Genomic DNA, 22287 nt, shown 5'->3' on the forward strand with positions numbered 1-22287 from the left:
GACAAGATCTTTCGCGGGAAAAAAGTTAACTACGAAGAACTACTAAGTGAAATAAAGGCACAATCACACCTATGGATAACAAACAGAGCTAAAGAAATCACAAAAGACTGGGGGAAATGGCGCTCCTTTGACATTTGATCGAATAATTTTTGCGGACACTAAAAATGGGCAATCTGTAACATGGGTTGGGTTTAGATTTTGTAATCGAGTCTAATGTAATTTGGGCTGGAGCGATATGTGGGATTCTGATCAAATAAGCTCCTTGCTTATTGTTGTGTACTGTATGTATATTGGTTACGAAATGAAGTGTTGTTTGCCTTTCAAAAAAAAAAACCTTCTTTTCAAGCCGAGCCGAGCGCGTACCCAATATTATATCACCTAATCACCTACTTCTCAAGCCGAGCTGAGCTGAAACTTTAAACCACTCGTCATCGGCTCAGCGTGCTCACCACACGCATCTCTCTGTATCTATATATCACATATCGCCCACAGATCTTAACCATCAACATTCTCTCTCTCTAAGAAAACCTAATCATATCCTCTCTCATCCTTTCATCCTGTTACTGATTCAATCGATATTCAATCTCTGATTCTTTGTTAATAATGGCGGATCGATCGGCGAAATCGAGAACTCAACCGAGTCGTTTACAGCGGCGAGCTCCGGCGTCGATTCAGGTAACTCCGGTGAGTAACTGGAACGTTGCGATTCCGTTATTATCTCCGTTAGCTACGTCACCTGACGTGAAGAGAAATTGTGTTGATATTAGTGACGATAAAACCGTGGCGGAGCCGGAGAAGGCTCCGGTTGTGTGTAAACAGTGGCAACATCCGGCTGCTCCGTTTTATTATGAGCCGGCGCCGACGTTGTTGCAATCGATCTGTAGTGGTGGTGTTGATAGAAGTTGATTGTTGATTGATAGATTTAGTAGGTTTAGGTTTTGTGATTGCAACGTGTATTTTGATCTAGAAGTTAGATCTAACGGTGAATGATTATCAGTTTTCTCCTGTTTTTGATTGATTTGTTTTTAATAAGTTATGATGTGGAGGATATTGATGTCTGCACTGATGAACACTGGTTTGATTGTTTATTATGTGATTAGTATTACTAGTTAGCTTAATCTAGCAGTTGAACTTTTTGAATTGTTAAGTTAATTAGCAGTTGGAATTATTGAATTGTTAAGTGAATCTAGTAGTGGAAATTTTGTATGTGAGATGTTTTTGGCATGTGATTGCTGGTAGGGGTGAAAACGAGCTGAGTCGAGTCCGAGTTTGACCAAAGTCGAGCTTGAGTTCGTTTAACTTATGAAAGCTTGAACTCGGCTTGAAGGTAATTTTTCAAGCTCGAGATCGGGCTTGACTCGTTTAGTATTCGTTAATTAATTTACATTAATTATAATTATTATTATACATATAATTTAGTTTTTTTTATATTTATATAAACGGTAATTATTAATTATTAATATATAAATATATGTTTAATATATTAATAAAAAATATATAAACAAAAAGCTCGTTTAGGCTCGCGAGCCGGCTAGAGCTCGAGAAGCTCAGGCTCGGGCTCGTTTACTAAATGAGCTTATTTCTAGGCTCGAGCTCGAGCTCATTTAAGCTCGGCTCGTTCGAGCTTTTTTTCGAGCCGAGCTCGAGTAGCTCGCGAGTGGCTCGGCTCGTTTGCACCCCTAAAATTTGCTAGTTAACTCACTCCAGCAGATGTCCTAAGTGGGATGAATCGGGGCTTTAATCCCGAGCTCGAACTAGACAGGGGGGCGAAAGTTAACAGATTCCATCCGGTTTCCGCGCATCGTGGGCACGGTCTCATGAGGGTCCATGAGTCGACTTTTGACATAGCCCCAAGCAGGGTGGGGGTTTACACGTTAGATTCTTTACTTTTCAAAAAAAATGTTTTTGGCACTTAATTACATGATAAATGGAATCAACAATCAGACAAGCTGAAGTCAAGAATCCAAATAAAGGATGCATAGTAATCCTAAAGATTCCTTTTGGGGGCTGCACAAGAGGCATACTGTGTAATATAAGAATTAAGAACACTCATTTTCGCGTGCCGAGCCATGGCATTTATCAACTGAAGCTTGACTTGAATTTGTTACGAGCCAGCTCGGACCGGCTCGAAATATTTGAACGAGGTAAGAATTGAGCTTGAACTTGACTCGTCAACAAACCGAGTCATCTTGTGGCTCTATGAGCAGTGGCGGATCTTGCCCGTTGAACATGCCAGGGCCGAAAGACACGGGCACTAAAAAAAGCCCGATAGTATATATAAAAAATTTCGATCGAAATGCGAAAAATTAGCACTACGGCCGAAAAACTTGCCCGGGTCGTGGCCCTCCCACAACCCTATAAAGAACCGCCCCTGTCTATGAGGCGATTTGAAATGATCAAGCAGTGGTGAACGAAGGTGTTTTAGATCAGATCAAAGTTAGCACTGCCATTGGCGAAGCATAGTGGGGGCGGGAGCGGGCGGCCGACCCCCCGAACTTTTCGCTCAGTAGTGCAGAGTATGTAGTTTTCGTATAGAAAGTTTTGGGTATATACGTTTTCGACCCCCCATTTTATAGAAATTTTTGGGTATATACGTTTTCGACCCCCCGGTTGGAAATCTCAAGCTTCGCCACTGAGCAGTGCTATGATTGAAAACAAGTCGATGTTTCAGAGCGGATCGAAGAGGAGCGAGTTTGGGCTATTGTAGATCTGATTGAGCAGTGGTGGAGGATAAGGAAAGTTTTTTGGCTAAAACAAAAACATTTACTCAAATAAAAATATAAATATAAATCCAATTGAAAATTAGATAAACTCGGCTTGAGTTCGAATTCATCTTTTTTCCCATGGAGATATTTGATCATACTCACCTATAAACTTGAATACTCTAATTTATTGTTAAAGAGAGGCCTTGTGAGACTTGGGTTTGAGAGAACGTTTGTCTGAAATCATGAAATTTACATATAAGCTTGATGGTTTACAATCCTATTGTTGCTATTTGGTTCTAAGATAAAAACCTATATGAGTTTGTATGTTGGGTTTGGGCGGTTTGTCAAGATTTGGGCTAGTCATGAATCTCATGATTGTTACACATGGGAAGCTAAAGAGGGTTCTGTGTGTTTTAAATGGCTTACATGGGATGTATAATGTATTGGTGTCATGTGGGCTCTTGACTACCCGTTGGTATGGATAGGGTATACATTTTGAGTTTAATATTTGTACCTAATTTATACCCGAAAATATCTAGAACTGGTATACCTGAACCCAATTATATTCTATATCCGTTAAATTTTTTTATAATACCCGGATTTTTAAAGTATATGTTTATGTTTGTTTTACAACTTTATATTTAAGTTTTTTAAAAATGCATATTATAAAGCAAATAAGTTGTAGTTAAGTGAATTTATGTTATTGTAATTTATTATAAATATATTTCAAATTACAAACCAAATTTTATTTTTAAAAGAATTTATATTTGTGTAAAATAATTAAAAAAACTTATGTTTTATAACTAGGTATTAATGCCCGGACCCATACCCGGTTATACCCGAACCCGATCATACCCGGATACATTGGGTATGGTTTTTCTCCACAATACACGTACCCAGACCCTACCTCATTATCCAATACCAGATCATACCTAGAACTTGTTCCATACCCGGAACTGGGTATTAAAGAAAACCTGAATTGTGCACCTCTACTCCTTTTGAGTCTTTGGCTTGGCGATGGGTTGGTGTCATGCTCTATTGTGGAGTCGCAAATGCTATCAGCTCATCAAATAATGAGATGGGCAATCGAATGAAGATTCAGATGATTTTTTTTTTCGATTTTGTTACTTTTGTATGCACTCCTTGATGCCACAAGCATTATGCTTGGACTGAGCTGGGACTCGAGCAACAATGCAAGAAGAAGGCATGTTTGGTTTATGTATATCTCAAAGATGGTTTGGTGTTCTTTATCTTCCGACGTCGGAGTTGACTTACAAATACAAGCAACTCGTTCGATAGTCCAAGGGGATGAAACCCCATGGATGCTTTGACGTTCAAGTCAATCAATTGTTTCACATGTATGGACTTTTATGTGCATGTGTATGACAAGTATTTTATAACCCAGGATATATATATATATATATATATATATATATATATATATATATATATATATATATATATATATATATATATATATATATATATAGAGAGAGAGAGAGAGAGAGAGAGAGAGACTGGAGAAATCTCATAAATGGAAGTCCCTTCATAAAATGTTGGGCGTAACCCTAATAGGCCGATTCGAGACAGGTCTAGACTTACTGGGTGAGGCCTAAGTTGAGATAGTAGTTCCACTTTATAGGTTAGATCTTAGTCCAGACTTCGCTCGACTTTGTGGCCCGGACCTAAGTCCTCCTTCCCTGCGTTTAATAATTTTATTTTTAAACGCTTTGCCTTTGCCAATGGACCACCACCCCATTAATTTATTATTATTATCCTCTTGACAATACTTTAAATGACTGTAACTAAAACTAAAATATATAATGCGTCTGAAAGTTGATAAATATATATATATATATATATATATATATATATATATATATATATATATATAGAGAGAGAGGAAGGTTAACGTACATTACGGCTTAACGTACATCACGTACGACAGGTAATTACGCACGTTCATTTTAAAATCACGCACGTTATAACTTAAAAATCCAAAATCACGCATGTTGAAACACAATAATCACGCATATTGAAAACATTAATCACGCATGTTATATAACAAATCACGCACGTTGTTGTACGTGAAGTACGTTAAGCCGTAATGTACGATATACTTTTTCTATATATATATATATATATATATATATATATATATATATATAGGGGAGGGTTATCTTGAGAACGCTAAATATTGCGAGAACCGTGAGAACGAATGAAAAAACCAATTAAAACCAATTTTTTTAATACAAAACTCATTGTAATTAAGATACAACACCAAAAAAAGAATTTACAACATCAAATAATTCATTTCTCCTTTCAAAATCACTCTTTTTAGATTTTTTACACATGTGTAAATATAACAGATTTACACATGTGTAAATGGCAAACTTACACATGTGTAAATTTTTATTATTTATGAATTCACGTAAATTTAAACGTGTAAATTAAATTTCTAACATTGTATTCGAATAATAATGATAAGTGCAGAAATTTTTTTTGAATTTGAATTGTTTTTTACCAAGTTCTCGCGGTTTTTTCATTTGTTCTCATGGTTCTCACAATATTTAGCGTTCTCATTTAAACCCTCCCCTATATATATATATATATATATATATATATCAAATAAATCAATCGAATAACAAGAGGCTCAAATTATTAGTCGGGTTATGATGCATGATCTGCTACGGCTGCATTCACAGTTGCAAACGATAGTTGCCATATGGATTTCCCCGCCAAGATACAAATTGTGTCTACACAATCCGATCTTTTCAAAATCATCACACAGATCTACAGGCCTGGTCTGATTTATTCAAAATTATCATCATCTTGACAATAAAACATCAATAGTTCGTCCCAAATCTCACCCAGACTCGAAGATCAAACAACCACATATCCTAAAATCATAGTGCATCCAAAATGTGGTGCTCAAACAACCAAAAATCCAAAACCAATTCAAACAACATTTACAGCTTCGAAGATCAAACATTATTTACAACTCTAAAGATCAAACAACATTTACAGGTCTGAAGATCAAACAACGGATCACAAATCCATACGTGGCGTCCGAGGATGAGCTCACATGCAATGATAAATCTCACGAAGATTCAAAGACCGTTAAGATCCAAAGATCGGAATTCCGGACTAATTCTTTGGACTCTACCATTGGATGCCACCCACATCGTTACGGATGCACCCACAAGGCATACATTGTGGGTTCTATAACCCCACATTTATATATTTTTCAATCATTAGTACCTAGTAACTCTTAGGGTGGTGGAAGTGGTTAGACATTTGAAAGTGGTAAACTTCAAAATCAACCAATGAGAGTGTGCCGTGTCAAAGTGGTAAACTATACTCAAAAGTGTTGGCAATAGTTAGACATTTGATGAATTGGTAAACTATTTAAAAAAAGGAAAATATGTGATTGGTTGAGATGGCATGGACCCCACCCCACACACCCTTCTCTCTCTCCTCCCCTCCCTCTCCCCGCATCGGCAACCCCTCACCGATTTCTTCCCCAAAATCGGTAACACTTGTGCAGCAAAGGGGTTGGCATTGGTTGTCGCTCGGTGCCAAACCATTTTGCCGACTCCACTCCGGATCCCCTTAGATTATGTTATAGATTAGGCCATGTGTAGTCATAAAACCCATTTGGGGGCGTTGTGCGACAAATGGCGCATCACGTCATACAGAGGCTTTATGGGACGTTATATCACTAGAGCGCGATAAAGCCCTTACCCATCATTACCTAATTATTAATTTTCATTTTTATTAATTAATTAAAAAAACACTTAACTATTTTTTATTGGTCAAAATTTTGAAACTCTCCTTCACGCCGCTATCAACATACCGCCCCAACATTTTGAGTCCCCATAGCGCCGCCTGTTTTTGTGTGCCCATGCGCTATGGGGCGCTATGGGTGAGATTGGGGGTGATATACCGCCTCATTACACATGATCTTAGTAACGTAGATGATGCCAACCATTTAGATAATTCATTAGATCATAAAAAAATTAAGTTTTTTAACGATTTGTAAAAGTTATAGTACTCGCATCAAAATCACGAATTAAGTAAACTCAATTCTACCTAAGTACCTAACCATAAAATACAAAACTTAAATGACTCAATTTTGAACTTTCGACATGCTTGATACTAATTCTAACTTTTCTTTCAAATTTGATTTCATAAAAAGAGTATATTGCCAAAATAGTAAGCTAGTGAAAATGTACCATTTACAGTGTAAATATAGATAAGAAAACATCCACCGAATACATTTAAACAACATTACCAACATTTTTTTTTCTGAAACTGGATAAGAACATTCAGATCCTTTCTATTATTTTCTACCCTATAATTTAACTAAAAATTATATTTTTCAAAATTTATCATCATTTTAGAAAACCTCCTACACCCATCCACAATTTGTATCTTTATCTTACTTACCGACGTATTAGATTTCTCATTTTTATAAACTCGCAATAATTTGATGGCGGATAAATAGTTGCTTTTCATAGTGTAACAATTTTCAAAATATAGAGGTAGGGTAGAAGAATGGTGGATGAGACGTAGTGAGTTTCTAGTAGATTTTGTTAAGTTTTAAAGATTGGGAGGGGTTGATGGATGAAATGTGAATGCTCTAAGACACGATTATGTGAAACTAAATACGTTTTCATGTGATTCATTGTTGAAAATGGGTATGAAATTGGAAAACCATGTGAATTTTCTATACATGGTTGTAAAAAAATGAAACGAAGACGCATGATCCCAACTTCCCAAATCCCAAGTACGCAAACTGTAATTTTGAAATAAAGAAAATGACTATATGAATGGTTAAAAAAATTCAACTTTTACATAAAGTGTATGGCACAATCATGTAAAAACCCACACATATGTCAAGGGCTAGCTAAAAGATGAAATTTTTGCTTACCAAATGTATTGTTTAATCTCAATAAACTCCTACAACATGTTAGAAACATGCTAATATTCATCTTTCTATCTTAAAAATTGGCATTCAACTTTGATATAGAACTATCAACATAATCAATATCAGTATTTTCAACATAGAGCGAATGCCTCGTACAAGCAGATGGGTTGGTAAAAAGAATGATTTGTTTGCGTAGCAACTTAAGAATAAACCTTGGGGCTAAGAGAGTTTTTACTAACAAAAGTGTTAGATTGGACTTGTGAATTGAAAAAAAGATCCCTTGATTTACTTAATCTATGACTTTGATAGACTCTTGCTATTATTATTTAATTGGGTAAATTACTTTTTGAGTCGTTGTGTTTTATTGGTTTTAACTAGTTGAGTCCAAATGCAAAAAGTTTAACGACCGAGTCCCTATAAGCATTTTCCTTAACCATTTGAGTCCAAATTTCTAACACTGTTAGATTTTTTGATTAACTATTGTTAAATGACCAAAATACCCTTATAATTAAAAAATCAAGAAAATATTTCTCTGTATCTCTTATATCCTGTTATCTCTTTCTCTCTCTAAATTCTCATCCTCATCTCTCCCTCTCATCTTTCTTTCTCTCTCTAGACCACCATCAACACCACCACCGTCACCACCACAACCACAACCACCTCCGTCTCCAACCACCACCTCAACCATAAACCTCCAGACCACCATCTCTTTCTCTCTCTAAACATTCTCATCTCTCTCTCATCTTTCTTTCTCTCTCTCTCTCTCTCTACACCCCCTACATCCCCACCACCGTCACCACCACAACTACAAAATTCAAACAAAAAACATCCAGAAAGAAACACATATTTAAGTTTTGACACACCAAACACTCAGATAAAACATTAAACACTAAAAAGTAAAAACCCTAATCTTCTTTATTACCACAAACTGCAACCTTCAATCAGTAACGATTCACAGAAATCAAAACCCTCCCAATCTCAAAACTTACAAACGCATCAATAGCCGCTGCTACTGTTGCCATAAAATTGCTTGGCCCTTCTCCTTCCTCATCCGATCTTTCTCTCTCTAACCCTCTCTCTCTCATGCGCTTAACTGCCGCCGCACGCCACCAGCGGTTGGTGGTGGTTGGCCGTCTAACCGAGGGTAACAGGGAGGTGTTGGGGGTTTACAGAGGTGCGTGTGGAGTGTGGCTCACCGGAGAAGAAGAAGACGTCGGAGATCGCCATAGGTGCGACTCCGTTCGCCTGAGTTGCAACAGAGAAAAAGGGGGTTTAGGTGAACGGGTTGTAAGGGTGACGCTTGTCGGAGAAGATAGCCGGAGCTCCGATCTCCGGTGTGTACTCGAGAGAAAACAGAGAGTGGGTTTGTGTGCGGCTGTAAGTTTGGGAGAGATGTAGAACTTTTAGGTTTTTATAAGGGTAAAGAAGAAGATACAGGGGCATTTTAGTCTTTTAATAGAAAACTAACAGAAAATATGGATGGTGTTAGAAATTTGGACTCAAATGGTTAAGGAAAATACTTATAGGGACTCAGATCGTTAAATTTTTTACTTTTAGATTCAACTTGTTAAAACTCATAAAACATAGGGACTTAAAAAGTAATTTACCCTATTTAATTTGATTTTTTTATAAGATCTTTCTATTTTGTGTGTCATGTTAACTACAAGTGTTTTTAAACACACATATTTTATGTAATTAGACATCGGTGTGTATGCATAGTATGTGTATCAATGTGTTTTGACAATTTTACACACACATTGTGTGTGATGTCTATCATATGGATTTTGTTGATTGCATTTGGTGAAAAGACATATGGTGAAAAGAAAAAAAGTAGTCAACCATTTTGACATCTTCTGCTAATGGCAACCCCTCCATTAAGCCATAATCGACTTTTAATTTCCATATGTTTGACTTATAATTTAAATTTGTTTTTTATAATATATCATATTCTTTCAAACATTATACTCATAAACCTTTTTATATTTATTTTAGTTACCAAATTATGGGTTTTCATCTCTAATTTTTTATCACTAATTGTTGCCCTAAAACTAAGATGTTCTATGTAGACACTACTTGACTTTAACTTAGTATTTTATTTTAATATTATAGTTCTTTAAAAATTATTATGAGAAGTAAACCACTAAACCACTTGTTTACATACAAGAAAATATTAAGAATTACATCTGTCTTAACTTTTAATTTACACCAGAAATGGTAAGGGAATAAGGAATTGTTGGTTGACTTAAACCAAATTTTTATAATTAGGAAAAGATCAATACATTAAAAGGAAAGTCAACAATATTGACATTGCAAGTTGCTTAATAATCACAACCTCTCTAATTCTATTCTGTATTCCTGTATGCGAGATGGTGATGCTTGGACAGTCTTTATAGTTTATACCCACTTGCCCCATTCCAAAATTCCCTACTTTTAATTATTTTATTCTCCCATGGTTTTTATTTAATTTGATTATATTAACATAAATAACAAAAAATATATTGCAAATCTGTTTTTTCATTAATTACTCAAAGTTGATAAGAATGACTTCAATTAGAGGTGTGCACGGTTCGGTTTAGTTTTTGGGTAAAACCGAAACCGTAACCGAAAGTTCGGTTTTCGGTTTTCGAAAACCATTCGATTTCGGTTTCTTTCGGTTTTAGCAACGGTTCAGTTCAGTTTTTGAAACAAATTACGTAAAATTTAAAAATAAAAATATAATTCAAAGTTTAAGAATCTTTCTTAAATTTTTACATTTGCGTTAATATATTTAGTCTTTTTAATCAATTGTTGTTGACGATTTTTTATAATACTTTAAAAATCATTTAATTTTATATTAATTATTTCTTTTAAACAATGGATAAATCATTTCAATGATAAAGAAACATGCTATTATTCTTCTTATAAATATTTGACAATCAAGAATAAAATTAATAATTCTTAGTAGCGTGAGTAAAACACATAACTTAAAGTTAAACATAAAAATATATGGATTTGGCCTATTATTATAACTTATCGATTCGGTTCGGTTATTGAAAATGGCTATTCAAAAACCGAAACAAGATTTATGGTTATTAAAAATCCGAAAATCAAACTTTCGGTTTTTGTTTCGGTTCGGTTTGGATTTTTCGATTATTTCGATTTTCTGTTCACCCCTAACTTCAATAATATTTCAAATGTAAATTTATAGGCTCCCTCTAATATATTGGTAAAACTAATTATCAAATCCAATAAACCAAAATAATTATTAGAATTTCAAATTCAGATTTTAATAGTTCATTTTCCTCATATTTATTGGGTTTCCTCCTGAATTGATGTATAGGCATTATGTCTAGTGGAGATGGATATGATCAGGTGGTTCCGCTGGTAGCGCGATAATACTACAGTGGTCCGTCAGTGATCCAAATTTGCCGTTAAAAAATAGTTATTTTTTTTTTATTTGGAAAACCATTATCAAACCAAACTACACCCAAATTGTTAGTATGACTTCAATAATCACTTCTAATGTAAATTCAAAGTCACCCTCTAATATATTGATAAAACTAATTATCAGGGGTCGAGATTTTGTTTTTAGTAGATTAGGGTTTTCTATTCAGAAAGGGATGGCGGCGTAGTTTGTTGCTCGTCTACCTGCTATCCTTATGTAATTTGCCCTGGTGATTGAAATGAAATATTGGTTCTACTAAAAAAAATAGAAAGATTGAAAAAAAATTCAGATTTTAATATATGTTTTTTTATTTGGAAACACCATTATCAAACCATACAATAACTTAGATGTCTCAAAGAAAAGATACATACATATTACACCTTACATTGATTCATTATAGAATCCGAATACATATTTGTGGTTGCTATTAAACTACTCCAAATCAAACTGAATCGAATACCAAAATCTATGGTCGTATCGTTTCCCACATATACCACCATTAATTTATCAAAAAAGAAGTTCAATTACACAACCAGTGTCAACCACTAAAATACAAATACCATAACCCACAACAACAAAAAAACATAAATAAATCAAAGCATCATTCCATTTTACATAAAGCAATGAAAACACATAATCCAACATGGATTAGTTAGTTCTAAAGCATACAAATCCAAAACAACTTGAAACATTTTACAAAATACACACCACCTTTTTGCTAATTTAATAATAATATTAATAATATTAAAATTAATAATAATATATTAAGAGTTAATTACCATTTTAGGCCCTACGATTTGAACCATTTTGGCAGGTTAGTCCAAAGATTTTATTTTTCGCTTGTGGGTCCAAAAAGATTTCACCGTTGCCATTTTAATCCACTGAGTTAACTTAATCAATTTTTTCTGTTAACTAGAAAGACAATTCGGTCATTTTATATGTAGTTATGTTAACTAGAAAGAAAATTCAGTCATATAAAATGACCGAATCGCCCTTCTCGTTAACAAAAATAATGAATGAAGTTAACTTAGTGAACTAAAATGGCAACAGTGAAACCTTTTTAAACTCACAGGCGAAAAATGAAAATTAGGACTAAACTGACAAAATAGTACTAACCACAGACTAAAATGAAATTTAACTTTAATATTAATAATATTAAAATTAATAATATAATAATAATTATTATTATTATAATATTGCACAGAAAGACAGTGGTGCAGTTGAGTTAGCATTGTCTTCATTCAAACTGTCATTTCCCCTCTTCAAATATCCCCCAAATTCTCCCTCCATCTTCACCTCCAAAACCCTAATTTCACCATTCATTCTTCCAAATTCTCCATTTCTCAACACAATTCAATCACATATTTCTCAATTAAACCTCCAATTCCACCCCATTCACCCTCCAACACATCACAATCGCTCCAATTCTGACCAGATCTACTGCGTTTTTCTGTGTGTTGAACATCTCACAGATCTCTTACACTCAACAATGGTAGCTGAACCATGGCTAGTCAGATTAGGCAATCAAATGACTTCGAAACACTCGAATCAATCGAAACAATCGAAACAATCGAAGAACAACAAGCATGAAGCTAATCAAGCCGTTGAAACGATCGGAATCTTATCATTCGAAGTGGCGAACGTGTTGTCAAAAACCGTTCATCTCCACAAATCGTTAACAAACGCCGAAATCTACAAATTGAAAACCAAGATTATTAACACAGAGGGTGTAAAAACCCTAGTTTCGTCAGACGAAACGTATCTTCTAGAACTCGCGGTATCCGAGAAGCTAGAGGATTTGAATATCATTGCTGGAGTTGTATCCAGGCTTGGTAGGAAGTGTACGGTCACACAACTGCAAGGGTTTCAGCATGTGTATAATGATATTGTTACTGGAGTTATCGATGTTGGTGAATTAGGGTTTTTAGTGAAGGATATGGATGCAATGGTGAGGAAAATGGAGAGGTTTGTTAATACAACTGCTAGTTTGTATAGTGAAATGGAGGTGTTGAATCAGTTAGAGGTCGCGAAGAATAAGTTTCAGCAGAATCAGCACGAGGAAAGCCGGAAAGCGTTTGAGCAGAAAGTGGTGTGGCAGAAGCAGGATGTGAGGCAGTTGAAGGATGTTAGTTTGTGGAATCAGAGTTTTGATAAGATTGTAGAGATGCTTGCTAGAACGGTTTGTACGCTTTATGCGCGTATTTGTTTGGTTTTTGGTGAGACCATTGCGAGACGAGAGATGTTTTCGAATAGTTCGGGTTCGGTTTCGAGGGGAAATTTGGGAAGTTTACAGTCGCGCAGTGTGAAATCTGGTGGTGGTTTTAGTAAGGTTTCTAAGGCTCAGGCGGGATTGAAAAAGGGGGAAATGTCGTCGTTTAAAGGAGAAGATTTTAGTTTTGCTTGCGGGTTGGGACCGGGGAGATTGTTTATGGAATGTTTAAATAGGAACGCTTCGGTTTCAAAGTTGGATGATTTTGACGATGGTTCTGTTACAAAAGGTGATGATGTAAGCAGCCAGGTTTCCGGTTCTTGTAGTGTGGCAAGCAGCGTAAGAAAAGATATCACGAATCATCCGGATTTACAAACTCGGGTTCCAGGAGAACAAAGACGGGTTAAAACGAACGGGGTGAGCGGGTTTAAAACGGATCCGAAAAACCAGCTAGTGGTACAAGCTTCTCAAAACACTATTGGAGGGTCTGCGTTAGCGTTGCATTATGCTAATGTTATTATCGTGATCGAGAAATTACTTCAATACCCGCATTTAGTAGGTGAGGAAGCTAGAGATGATTTGTATCAAATGTTACCAACAAGCTTACGGTTGGCGTTGAAGACGAGTTTAAAGTCTTACGTGAAAGATCTAGCGATATACGATGCGCCCCTTGCCCATGATTGGAAAGATAGGCTTGACGGGATTCTCGCTTGGCTTGCACCTTTAGCACACAACATGATTCGGTGGCAAAACGAGAGAAATTTCGAGCAACAACAAATTGTTTCACGAACCAACGTTCTTCTTCTGCAAACGTTGTATTTTGCAGATAGAACGAAAACAGAGGCAGCCATTTGCGAGCTTCTTGTGGGGTTGAATTATATTTGTCGTTACGAGCATCAACAAAACGCGTTATTGGATTGCGCAAGCAGTTTTGACTTTGAAGACTGCGTGGAATGGCAAACGCAATATTGAGCTTCGTGGTGGATATATTGGATTTGTGTGAGTGACGTTTTCGCTTTCTCCCATTATATGTTGTGAATATTAGAAGTTTTGGCTTTGAATAGATTTTTAGCCATTGTAATTTGTATGCATGAGTTGTTTTATGTACTTTGTTACAAGGCATATCATATCTCTTTGCCTTTGAAGTACATAATTTAACTTGACAACAGTCTACCTTATTTAAACCTATAACATATTTAACTGTTTGTCAGTTTCTTCCGTTAAATCTTGTTTGTTTAATTTGATTAACAACTAGGGGTGCAAAACGAGCCGAGCCGAGCCCGAGTTCGGCCAGGCTCGAGCTCGAGCTCGATTAACTTATGAGAGTTCGACTCGATTCGAGCTTTGTTTTCAAAGCTCGAGCTCGGCTCGTTTGTATTTTATCAAGCTCGGGCTCAGCTCGTTTATTATCTATTAATTAGTATATTAAATAAAAATAATATAAATAATAGACTTTTTAGGCTTGCGAGCTCGATAAGTAAAGCTCGGGCTCGGGCTCGTTTACTAAATAAGCTTATTTTTAGGTTCGAGGTTGGCTTGTAAACAAGTTTAAATAAGCTCGACTCGACTTGGCTCGTTTACACTAAGGCTCGATGAGCCTAACGAGCTTCACATGTGAGGCTCGAGTTCGATAAACAAACGAGCTTTGTTTTGAGGCTCAAGCTCGGCTCGGGCTCGATAAGGCTCGGCTCGTTTCGAGCTTTTTCTCGAGCCGATCTCGAGTAGCTCGTGAGCCGTTCGGCTCGTTTGCACCCCTATTAACAACCTTACGCTTCATCACACGCGTCTCTCTTTGAATAAATGCGTTCGTTGTTCTGCGAAATGAGATACAGTTTGACTTTGCGAAATCATTTCGTTTGCGTAGATGTTTTAAAACTTATTCTGTTATGTTAGCTAAAAACATGTAATCATGATATGTTTGCACTTTTTTTTTTTTGAACGGCAAATTTGGATCACTGACGGACCACTGGAGTATCATCGTGCCACCAGCAGAACAACCCGATCATATCCATCTCCACTAGGCAATAATGCCTATACACCAATTCAGGAGGAAACCCAATAAATCTGGGAAAACCCCCTTTGTGGGAATCGAACCCATGACCTAATGGTCATAAGCCTTATCCCACCCCCAAGATACCACTAGGCTGATCGGGTGGTTCCTCTAGTGGCACGATGATACTCCAGTGGTCCGTCAGTGATCCAAATTTGCCGTTCAAAAAAAAATGATATGTTTGCACTATATCTATCACACTGATAACTCTTGTGAAGAACATGTAATCATGTGAAGTTATGATTCTGATACTTGAATTGCCTAACATGCTATACCAGCATCATTGAAGTGCTCACTGGACCATCTTTTGTAAGCTCGTAGATTCTCATTCTACTACTAGTTAGCATTTGATTGTACTGTACAACACGCCAATGCATACAACGCGTGATCGGGTCCGTGGGGTCCCCTGCAAAATGGATCAACTTTTAGTTGCTGATAATGGTGTGGCTGGTGGTGGTTTAGTTGAAAAGAAAAAGGTTAAAAATATCAAAGTAGGTGAAGCAAGCAAACAGCTTTAGAACCTTTATTGAACCATGGTGAGATCATATGTCTTATCCTATACACTTTTAAGTGGGTCCCAGATAATGTTACTAGAAGAATGAAATGAAATGAAATGAAGATGTAGGTGTGAATTTGATTTGCTAAACTCAAAGTGGACCAAAAGACAAGTAGACAACTATGAAGAGTGTTCCCATTTATAGGACTTTGAGTTTGAACCTTCATCATATTTCTCATGCTTGTTGCCTGCTCAAATTCCTGACCATTTTCCTTACTTTTTTCTTTACCATTGTATGATCTTCCCAACACAATGTACTACTTGTTACTTCATTTGAAAAGGGGTTGATTCTTTTGTGGAATTGGAGCTTGTCAAACAAGTAGGGATGGTACAATAACCCAAAACTCGATGAAAACCCGAAATCCAAAATTTGAGACAAGTATATGGAATTAGTTTCAATTTTTCTCGTGGGTTTGGGGCAGGTATGGTATCAGGTAATAGTTGATACCCGCTTGAATACTGCACCTTTTTTTCCTGTATTAAACCGAACATATTATTTTATAATATAATTTCAAAATAAATAACATGTTGAAGTTGGTAAAAGTTAAAAGTTATTATACGCGTAGTTGATTATATCATATTAAAGTCAGTTTTTGAAATGAGTTCAGATCAAGTCTCGGGCGATGAGCACCGAGTGATCTTTAACTGCATAAGATCATAAACAGGTATAATTGATAGACAGGTACCTGTTAATATGCTAGTATGTCCAAAAACCCGGTGGGTACTATTGTACTAATGGATATAGTGATGGATAGAAACATAATTGGGTATGAGATTGAAATTACATATTTCTAGATTTATTCTCATCGCTACAAACAAATTTAGGAAATAAAAACGTGACTTTAGTAGGCCACAACTTTCAAACAAAGGCACCATCATGTGAAATCAATAGGTTTTGACTTTTAATTTTCACTTGTTTATTTGGGTGATATTTTTACATTATTCAATGAGATTACCAATATTGAGGATTTAGACTCTACAGTCTACATACAATGGCTTATATAGGTGTTCTTTGTAATCTTGATAATTCATCAAGTCATATTACAAATATTTTCTGCACGAGTTCACACAAAGTTCGGTTAGAAAAAAAAAAAAAAAAAAAAAAAAACCATGCAGAAGGCCGTGTGAGATGTAACAAATCCATTTTGTTGCATAAATTTGTGAAAAAAATGGCAACAACTTTAAACATCAAGGCACTAAACAGTGAAATATCCACTTAGTTGTGTAAGTTGGTAAAAAAAGATATTAGATTAATTAACTTTCCTCAATTGATCAATAACACTCTCAACTTTCGATTTGTACTACACCACTTATAACTTTCAACCTATTTTTCTCTGACACTCTCAAACTAACTGAACCCTAACTTAGTTAGATTTTTGCTGACGTGTCACTTTGTTTAGTGATGTGACCTTTTTTTTTGCTAACGTGGCATTTGATGTGGCAATTATTTAGTGACTTGCATCTGACATGGATTTTTTGATGATGTGGCAGTGGCATCTGATGTGGCACTTGTTTTGCTGATGTGACATTTGATGTGACACTTGTTTTGATGACATGGCACTTGTTTTGCTGACATGGCATTTGATGTGGCAATTATTTATGGACATGGCATCTGATATGGATTTTTTTTTATAATGTTGGCTTTATTTTATGCATAGCGTGTATTTTTCCAGTGTCAAGGTTATTGAATCATTTCATTACTGTTCATGGCGTTTTTGTTGTTTTAGAAGAGAGTGTTGCGTTGAATGACAAAATTTGCTCAAAAACTGGTTCTACATTCAAGATTCCCGTCGGTAGAGACGATCTAAAACCAAAGTCAGGAATAATTTTCGGAAGCCTTGATGATTGCTATTCTTTGTATCTTAAGTATGCGACGGCTGGGGGGTTTGGTGTAAGGAAAGGGACTAGAATGATAACGTAAAAGGAGAAAAGCATATAAAGTATTACCTGTATACGGGATCTGGGCATTACAAGAATAAGAAGGTTGATACATTGAGAAAGGATGTAACACCCCGTGTTTTCCAAAGTCAAAGTCAAAGTCAAGTGTTGACTGTTATTGGAATTAAAGATTAATAAAGATTAATTTCATTTTAGTTTCATTTTGATTTTCATGTTATTTGGAGTAAGTGTTGTATAATCAAACTAATCGACCGATAATCGAACTGTGAATCAACGACCGACTGTGAATGATAGGAAGTAACAATGCAATAAAGCTAGTCAATTAATAATCAAGCTAATCAAATCAATCATCAAACTCAAGTGTGGGGATTTTAGTACTTTTTATACATGTGTGTGTGCCTTATGTGTTACTTGTGCATGTTTACTTTTATGTTAAAGTGTGTGGTGAATCAATCAAATCAATCAAGACTCAAAGGTGAATCAAACTCTATCGAACTCGAATCCAAATCGTGGTGTAAGGATGCTTGTATGTTAGATATAGTAGTTGGGACTAAAAGTAATTTGGTTAGGAAAATTCTATCATCCTCAAATCATCGTTCTAAGTCGAAATGTCAAAAATCGTCGCGAAATACTCAAAACCAGGCAAGCCGATCGAACAGGGCAACCTGATCGAACAGGCTAGCCGATCGAACAGGGCAACCTGATCGAACAGACTAGCCGATCGAACAGGGCAACCTGATCGAACAGGCTAGCCGATCGAACAGGCTGTTCGATCGGACAGCTGCTCGATCAGGAATGCTGTTCGATCAGCTGACCCTTTCCTCTTTTAGAAGCCTATAAATAGGGCTGTCCTTGTCAAACTTTCCACTTTTGGAAAAGCTCTGACCGACCAGCCTCTTCTTCTCACTAAATCTCAGATTTCTCTCAAACCGGTAAGTATTTCACTCTAATCCTTGTACGTTTTTGTTCATTAATCGATTCTCCACCTTTCTATCTTTCAAAACTTGGATTTCAACCATGAAATCACCAAGATCTAGGTGTTCTTGAGTGATGTCATCATGGTGCTCTTGGTGTTCATCAAGAACTTCATGTTCTTGACTTCATTCAACCATGAATAAGCTAGATCTAACCGATTTCCACATCAATAACTTAAAATCTACCAAAGATCTTAACATTTCACGGAGGAAAAGGATTGGAAGATGGGTTTTCATCTATCTTTCAACTCTTTTACACTCAAAAAGGTGAAAACGAGACTTGAACCGATTTACAATCAAACACATGGTTCAAGATTCGGGTTTTACCGAGAGATATACCGATTTCGGGTTAAACGTTAAACTTAGGTTCCAAACCGTCTCTGACTGAGTTTGGGTGATTCCTGCTCGAGTCAGTAGACTAAGTAGGGACTTCAGTTTTGTGGTTCAACTCGTAGTCAAAATATCTCTAAAACATCAACAATTAACGGGAATAACCAAGTGTTAAGTGAAAGGTTAACCGAATCGAGAAGCTGGCCGAACGGCTAGGCTGTTCGATCGAACAGCCCAACCGAACGACTATGCCAGCCGATCGACTAGGCTAACCGATCGACTAGCACTTAGACCCACCAACTCACAAAGTGTAGTATTGACGAGGTACTGTTCGATCGACTACGCCACTCGATTGTAATCATTACTACTCGAATCATGAGATACTACACTTCAACACTTAGACTTTTCGAAACATTGGAATGTCACCCGATCGAACATGCCAACCGATCGAGTGACATATTTGAAAACAATAAAGTGCTAGCCGATCGGTTGGGCTAACCGATCGAACAGCTGTTCGATCGGCCAACTTGAAAGGTAGTACAAACCATCATACACAAACACCTCCTTCACATCAAAGGAAGAAACAATCCACTTGAAGGAACCAGCCGATCGAGCCAGCCGGCCGATCGAATGGATGTTCGAACGGACTTTCAAACCAATCGAACAGCCCACTCGATCGAACTGCTGTTCGATCGAATGGCCTACTCGATCCAAGTACATTGTTTACTTTTTCCGCGTTACTCATCGTTGTGCTATCAAACTATTCAGGCTAACCTATTCTCAGTGCTCCCTTCAATCCACAACCAACCACTGTGAGTATACTCGATCCCTTTTTGCTTTCAGCACTTTTGGGTGTTACATACGTAATCTATCAAATTCACAAACAACACAAACTATTTGAACGCTAACCTACTTGCATGTATTACTTGTCTAAATGATTGCTGTTTATTATGTTTACACGTGGAGTGCTATCTGCCTGCTTTAGCAACGTAGTACTATAGTTTGGACTCAGCACCCGTTCACACGGGGGTTGCTAAGGACAATTACTTGCATGGATTACGGTGGTAATCATGTATTGCGAACTGTCTCGGACAGTCAACTTGAAGTCATTGGTATCGATGGTCCCATGTTGATAATTTACATGCATCGTTTGCCCTTGTGTACGTGCTTGGTTATGCGTAAACTATTCAAACTCTATATGCTATATCAAACTTGTGTACTCACCTTTACATTATATGTATTGACTTTTATTTTAACGTATGTGACAGGTGTTTAAGCTACTAGCGTGCTAGGGAAGCGAGGCAATAATAAGCTTCTAGGAGCCTGTGACCTTAGGACAGTGTCCATATACCTGCTCCAGGGCCATAATTATCTGTAGATCTTGTACTGGCACCTGTAGTCAGTAAGATCTATAGCTAGCCGTCTAGAAGTCTTAAAACAATATTTAAATTCGGTCTGTAATAATTAAGAACATGAGTTGTCGGAACAGTTCCCATATTGTTTGGTTGATTTCTATGATAACTTGTTATTATTTGGGACACGGTATGGGACGTGTTATATAACTGAATTGTATGATAGTTGTTGTGGAAACTTCTGAACAATCTGTTTCGCTCAGTGCCGCGCCCCGATGATTCCGCCATCGGTTGGGGTGTGACAAAGGAATGTGCGGTCTAATTTTTTGCAGAGGACGTCTAATATATTACCTGTGTATAGGGTTCAGACCTAGTATATTTACATACTATAAATTTTCAAGATGTATATGTATTGTGGTGTTGTACACAAGGCTTAGGGGTATTTTCAAAAAAAATGTTAATATTCCACTTTTAGTCCAAAATTTATTTGATTTTTCATTTTTAACCTAAAAGTTTTCATTTTTTTTCAATTTAATCTCATTTACATACTATAATTTTTCAACATGTATGTATATGTATTGTGGTGTTATACACAAGGCTTAGGGGTATTTTCAAAAAAAAAATGTTAATATTCCACTTTTAGTCCACAATTTATTTGATTTTTCATTTTTAACCTAAAAGTTTTCATTTTTTTTTCAATTTAATCTCACATTTTTTTGCTTTGAACTTTGGTCCCTATACTTATCATATTTCACATTTTTTTTGTTTAACGTTTCATTCTAAATTTTCCGAGTTAACACGGTGCAACATGTGTGTGTGGTTCAACGTTATTATGTTTCGTTTAACACTTCGTTCTCATTTGCGAGTTAATACGACGTAACGTACGTGTATGGTTCAACGTTTTTACGTTGTTGTTTTCCCGTTTAACATAACAAGTTGGTCGCAACGAGCGGTACTAAGTCAACTTAGTTATTATTTTCTGTGTTTTACGTTACGATCTAATTTCTTCACATTAATACATGTTGGTTGTTGGCAGTGGTGTGACATTGGTCCTATTTGAAACAGTCTTACACCCCACCACAACACGGTGGGGCTTAATACTAGTTATAAATGAATTCCAAATACTACACAACATCAATTTTTTTTTTTGAACGGCAAAATATAAATTCAACTACACAACATCAAATAAGAACAAGTATTTTGGCTCCACGTTAACTAGCATCACATATCTCCACGTTGCACAATTTAGCCAGGTTTCAATTTACGTTGCAACGTGTGGATCGACGGCCCATTATCGTATTTGATTTATATCTTTATGTAAAGCTATATATATTCACATATGTAAAGCTTCAAAAATAAAAAATAAAAAGGGAGTACATATTATAGTGAACTAGTTTTTGCCCCACCCGCGTTGCGGGGCAATAAGCCGAATATTTCTCTCTCATAACATGTATGTCTTTACAGAGGGCAAAATCGTAAATTATATTTTGAACTGTAGGCGAAATCATAATTTTAAACTGAGAGCAAAGTCATAATTTTGAGCTAGGGGGAAAACATAATTTTATTTTGAACTGTGGGCAAAAACGTAATTTTGAGCTGAGGGCAGAATCATAATTTTGAGCTAGAGGAAAAAACAAATTTTATTTTGAACTTGGGGCAAAAACGTAATTTTAAACGGAGGGCGAAACCGTAATTTGAAACTGGGAACAGAATTAAAAGTGAGTTTTTGAACCGAGGGCAAAAGCGTAATTTTGAGCTAGGGGCAAAATTATAATTTTATTTTGAGTTGGGGGCAAAAACGTAATTTTAAACAAAGGACGAAAGCGTAATTTTAAACTGGAAATAAAATTAAATTAAA

General features: G+C 36.2%; 2 protein-coding genes across 2 annotated transcripts; both read left to right on the top strand.

The window, feature by feature from the left end:
- The first annotated feature begins 492 nt into the window (after nt 1–492).
- On the top strand, nt 493–1115 carry LOC110930954 (uncharacterized protein At4g14450, chloroplastic). The gene has a single exon (XM_022174342.2). The coding sequence runs from the start codon at nt 604–606 to the stop codon at nt 904–906; it is 303 nt and encodes a 100-aa protein (XP_022030034.1). The 5' UTR covers nt 493–603; the 3' UTR covers nt 907–1115.
- Nucleotides 1116–12267: 11152 nt separating this feature from the next.
- LOC110930955 lies at nt 12268–14483 on the top strand. The gene has a single exon (XM_022174343.2). The coding sequence runs from the start codon at nt 12549–12551 to the stop codon at nt 14238–14240; it is 1692 nt and encodes a 563-aa protein (XP_022030035.1). The 5' UTR covers nt 12268–12548; the 3' UTR covers nt 14241–14483.
- Nucleotides 14484–22287: the final 7804 nt, after the last annotated feature.

Source organism: Helianthus annuus, chromosome 3 (assembly GCF_002127325.2).
Source record: "Helianthus annuus cultivar XRQ/B chromosome 3, HanXRQr2.0-SUNRISE, whole genome shotgun sequence".
Taxonomy (NCBI): Eukaryota; Viridiplantae; Streptophyta; class Magnoliopsida; order Asterales; family Asteraceae; genus Helianthus; species Helianthus annuus.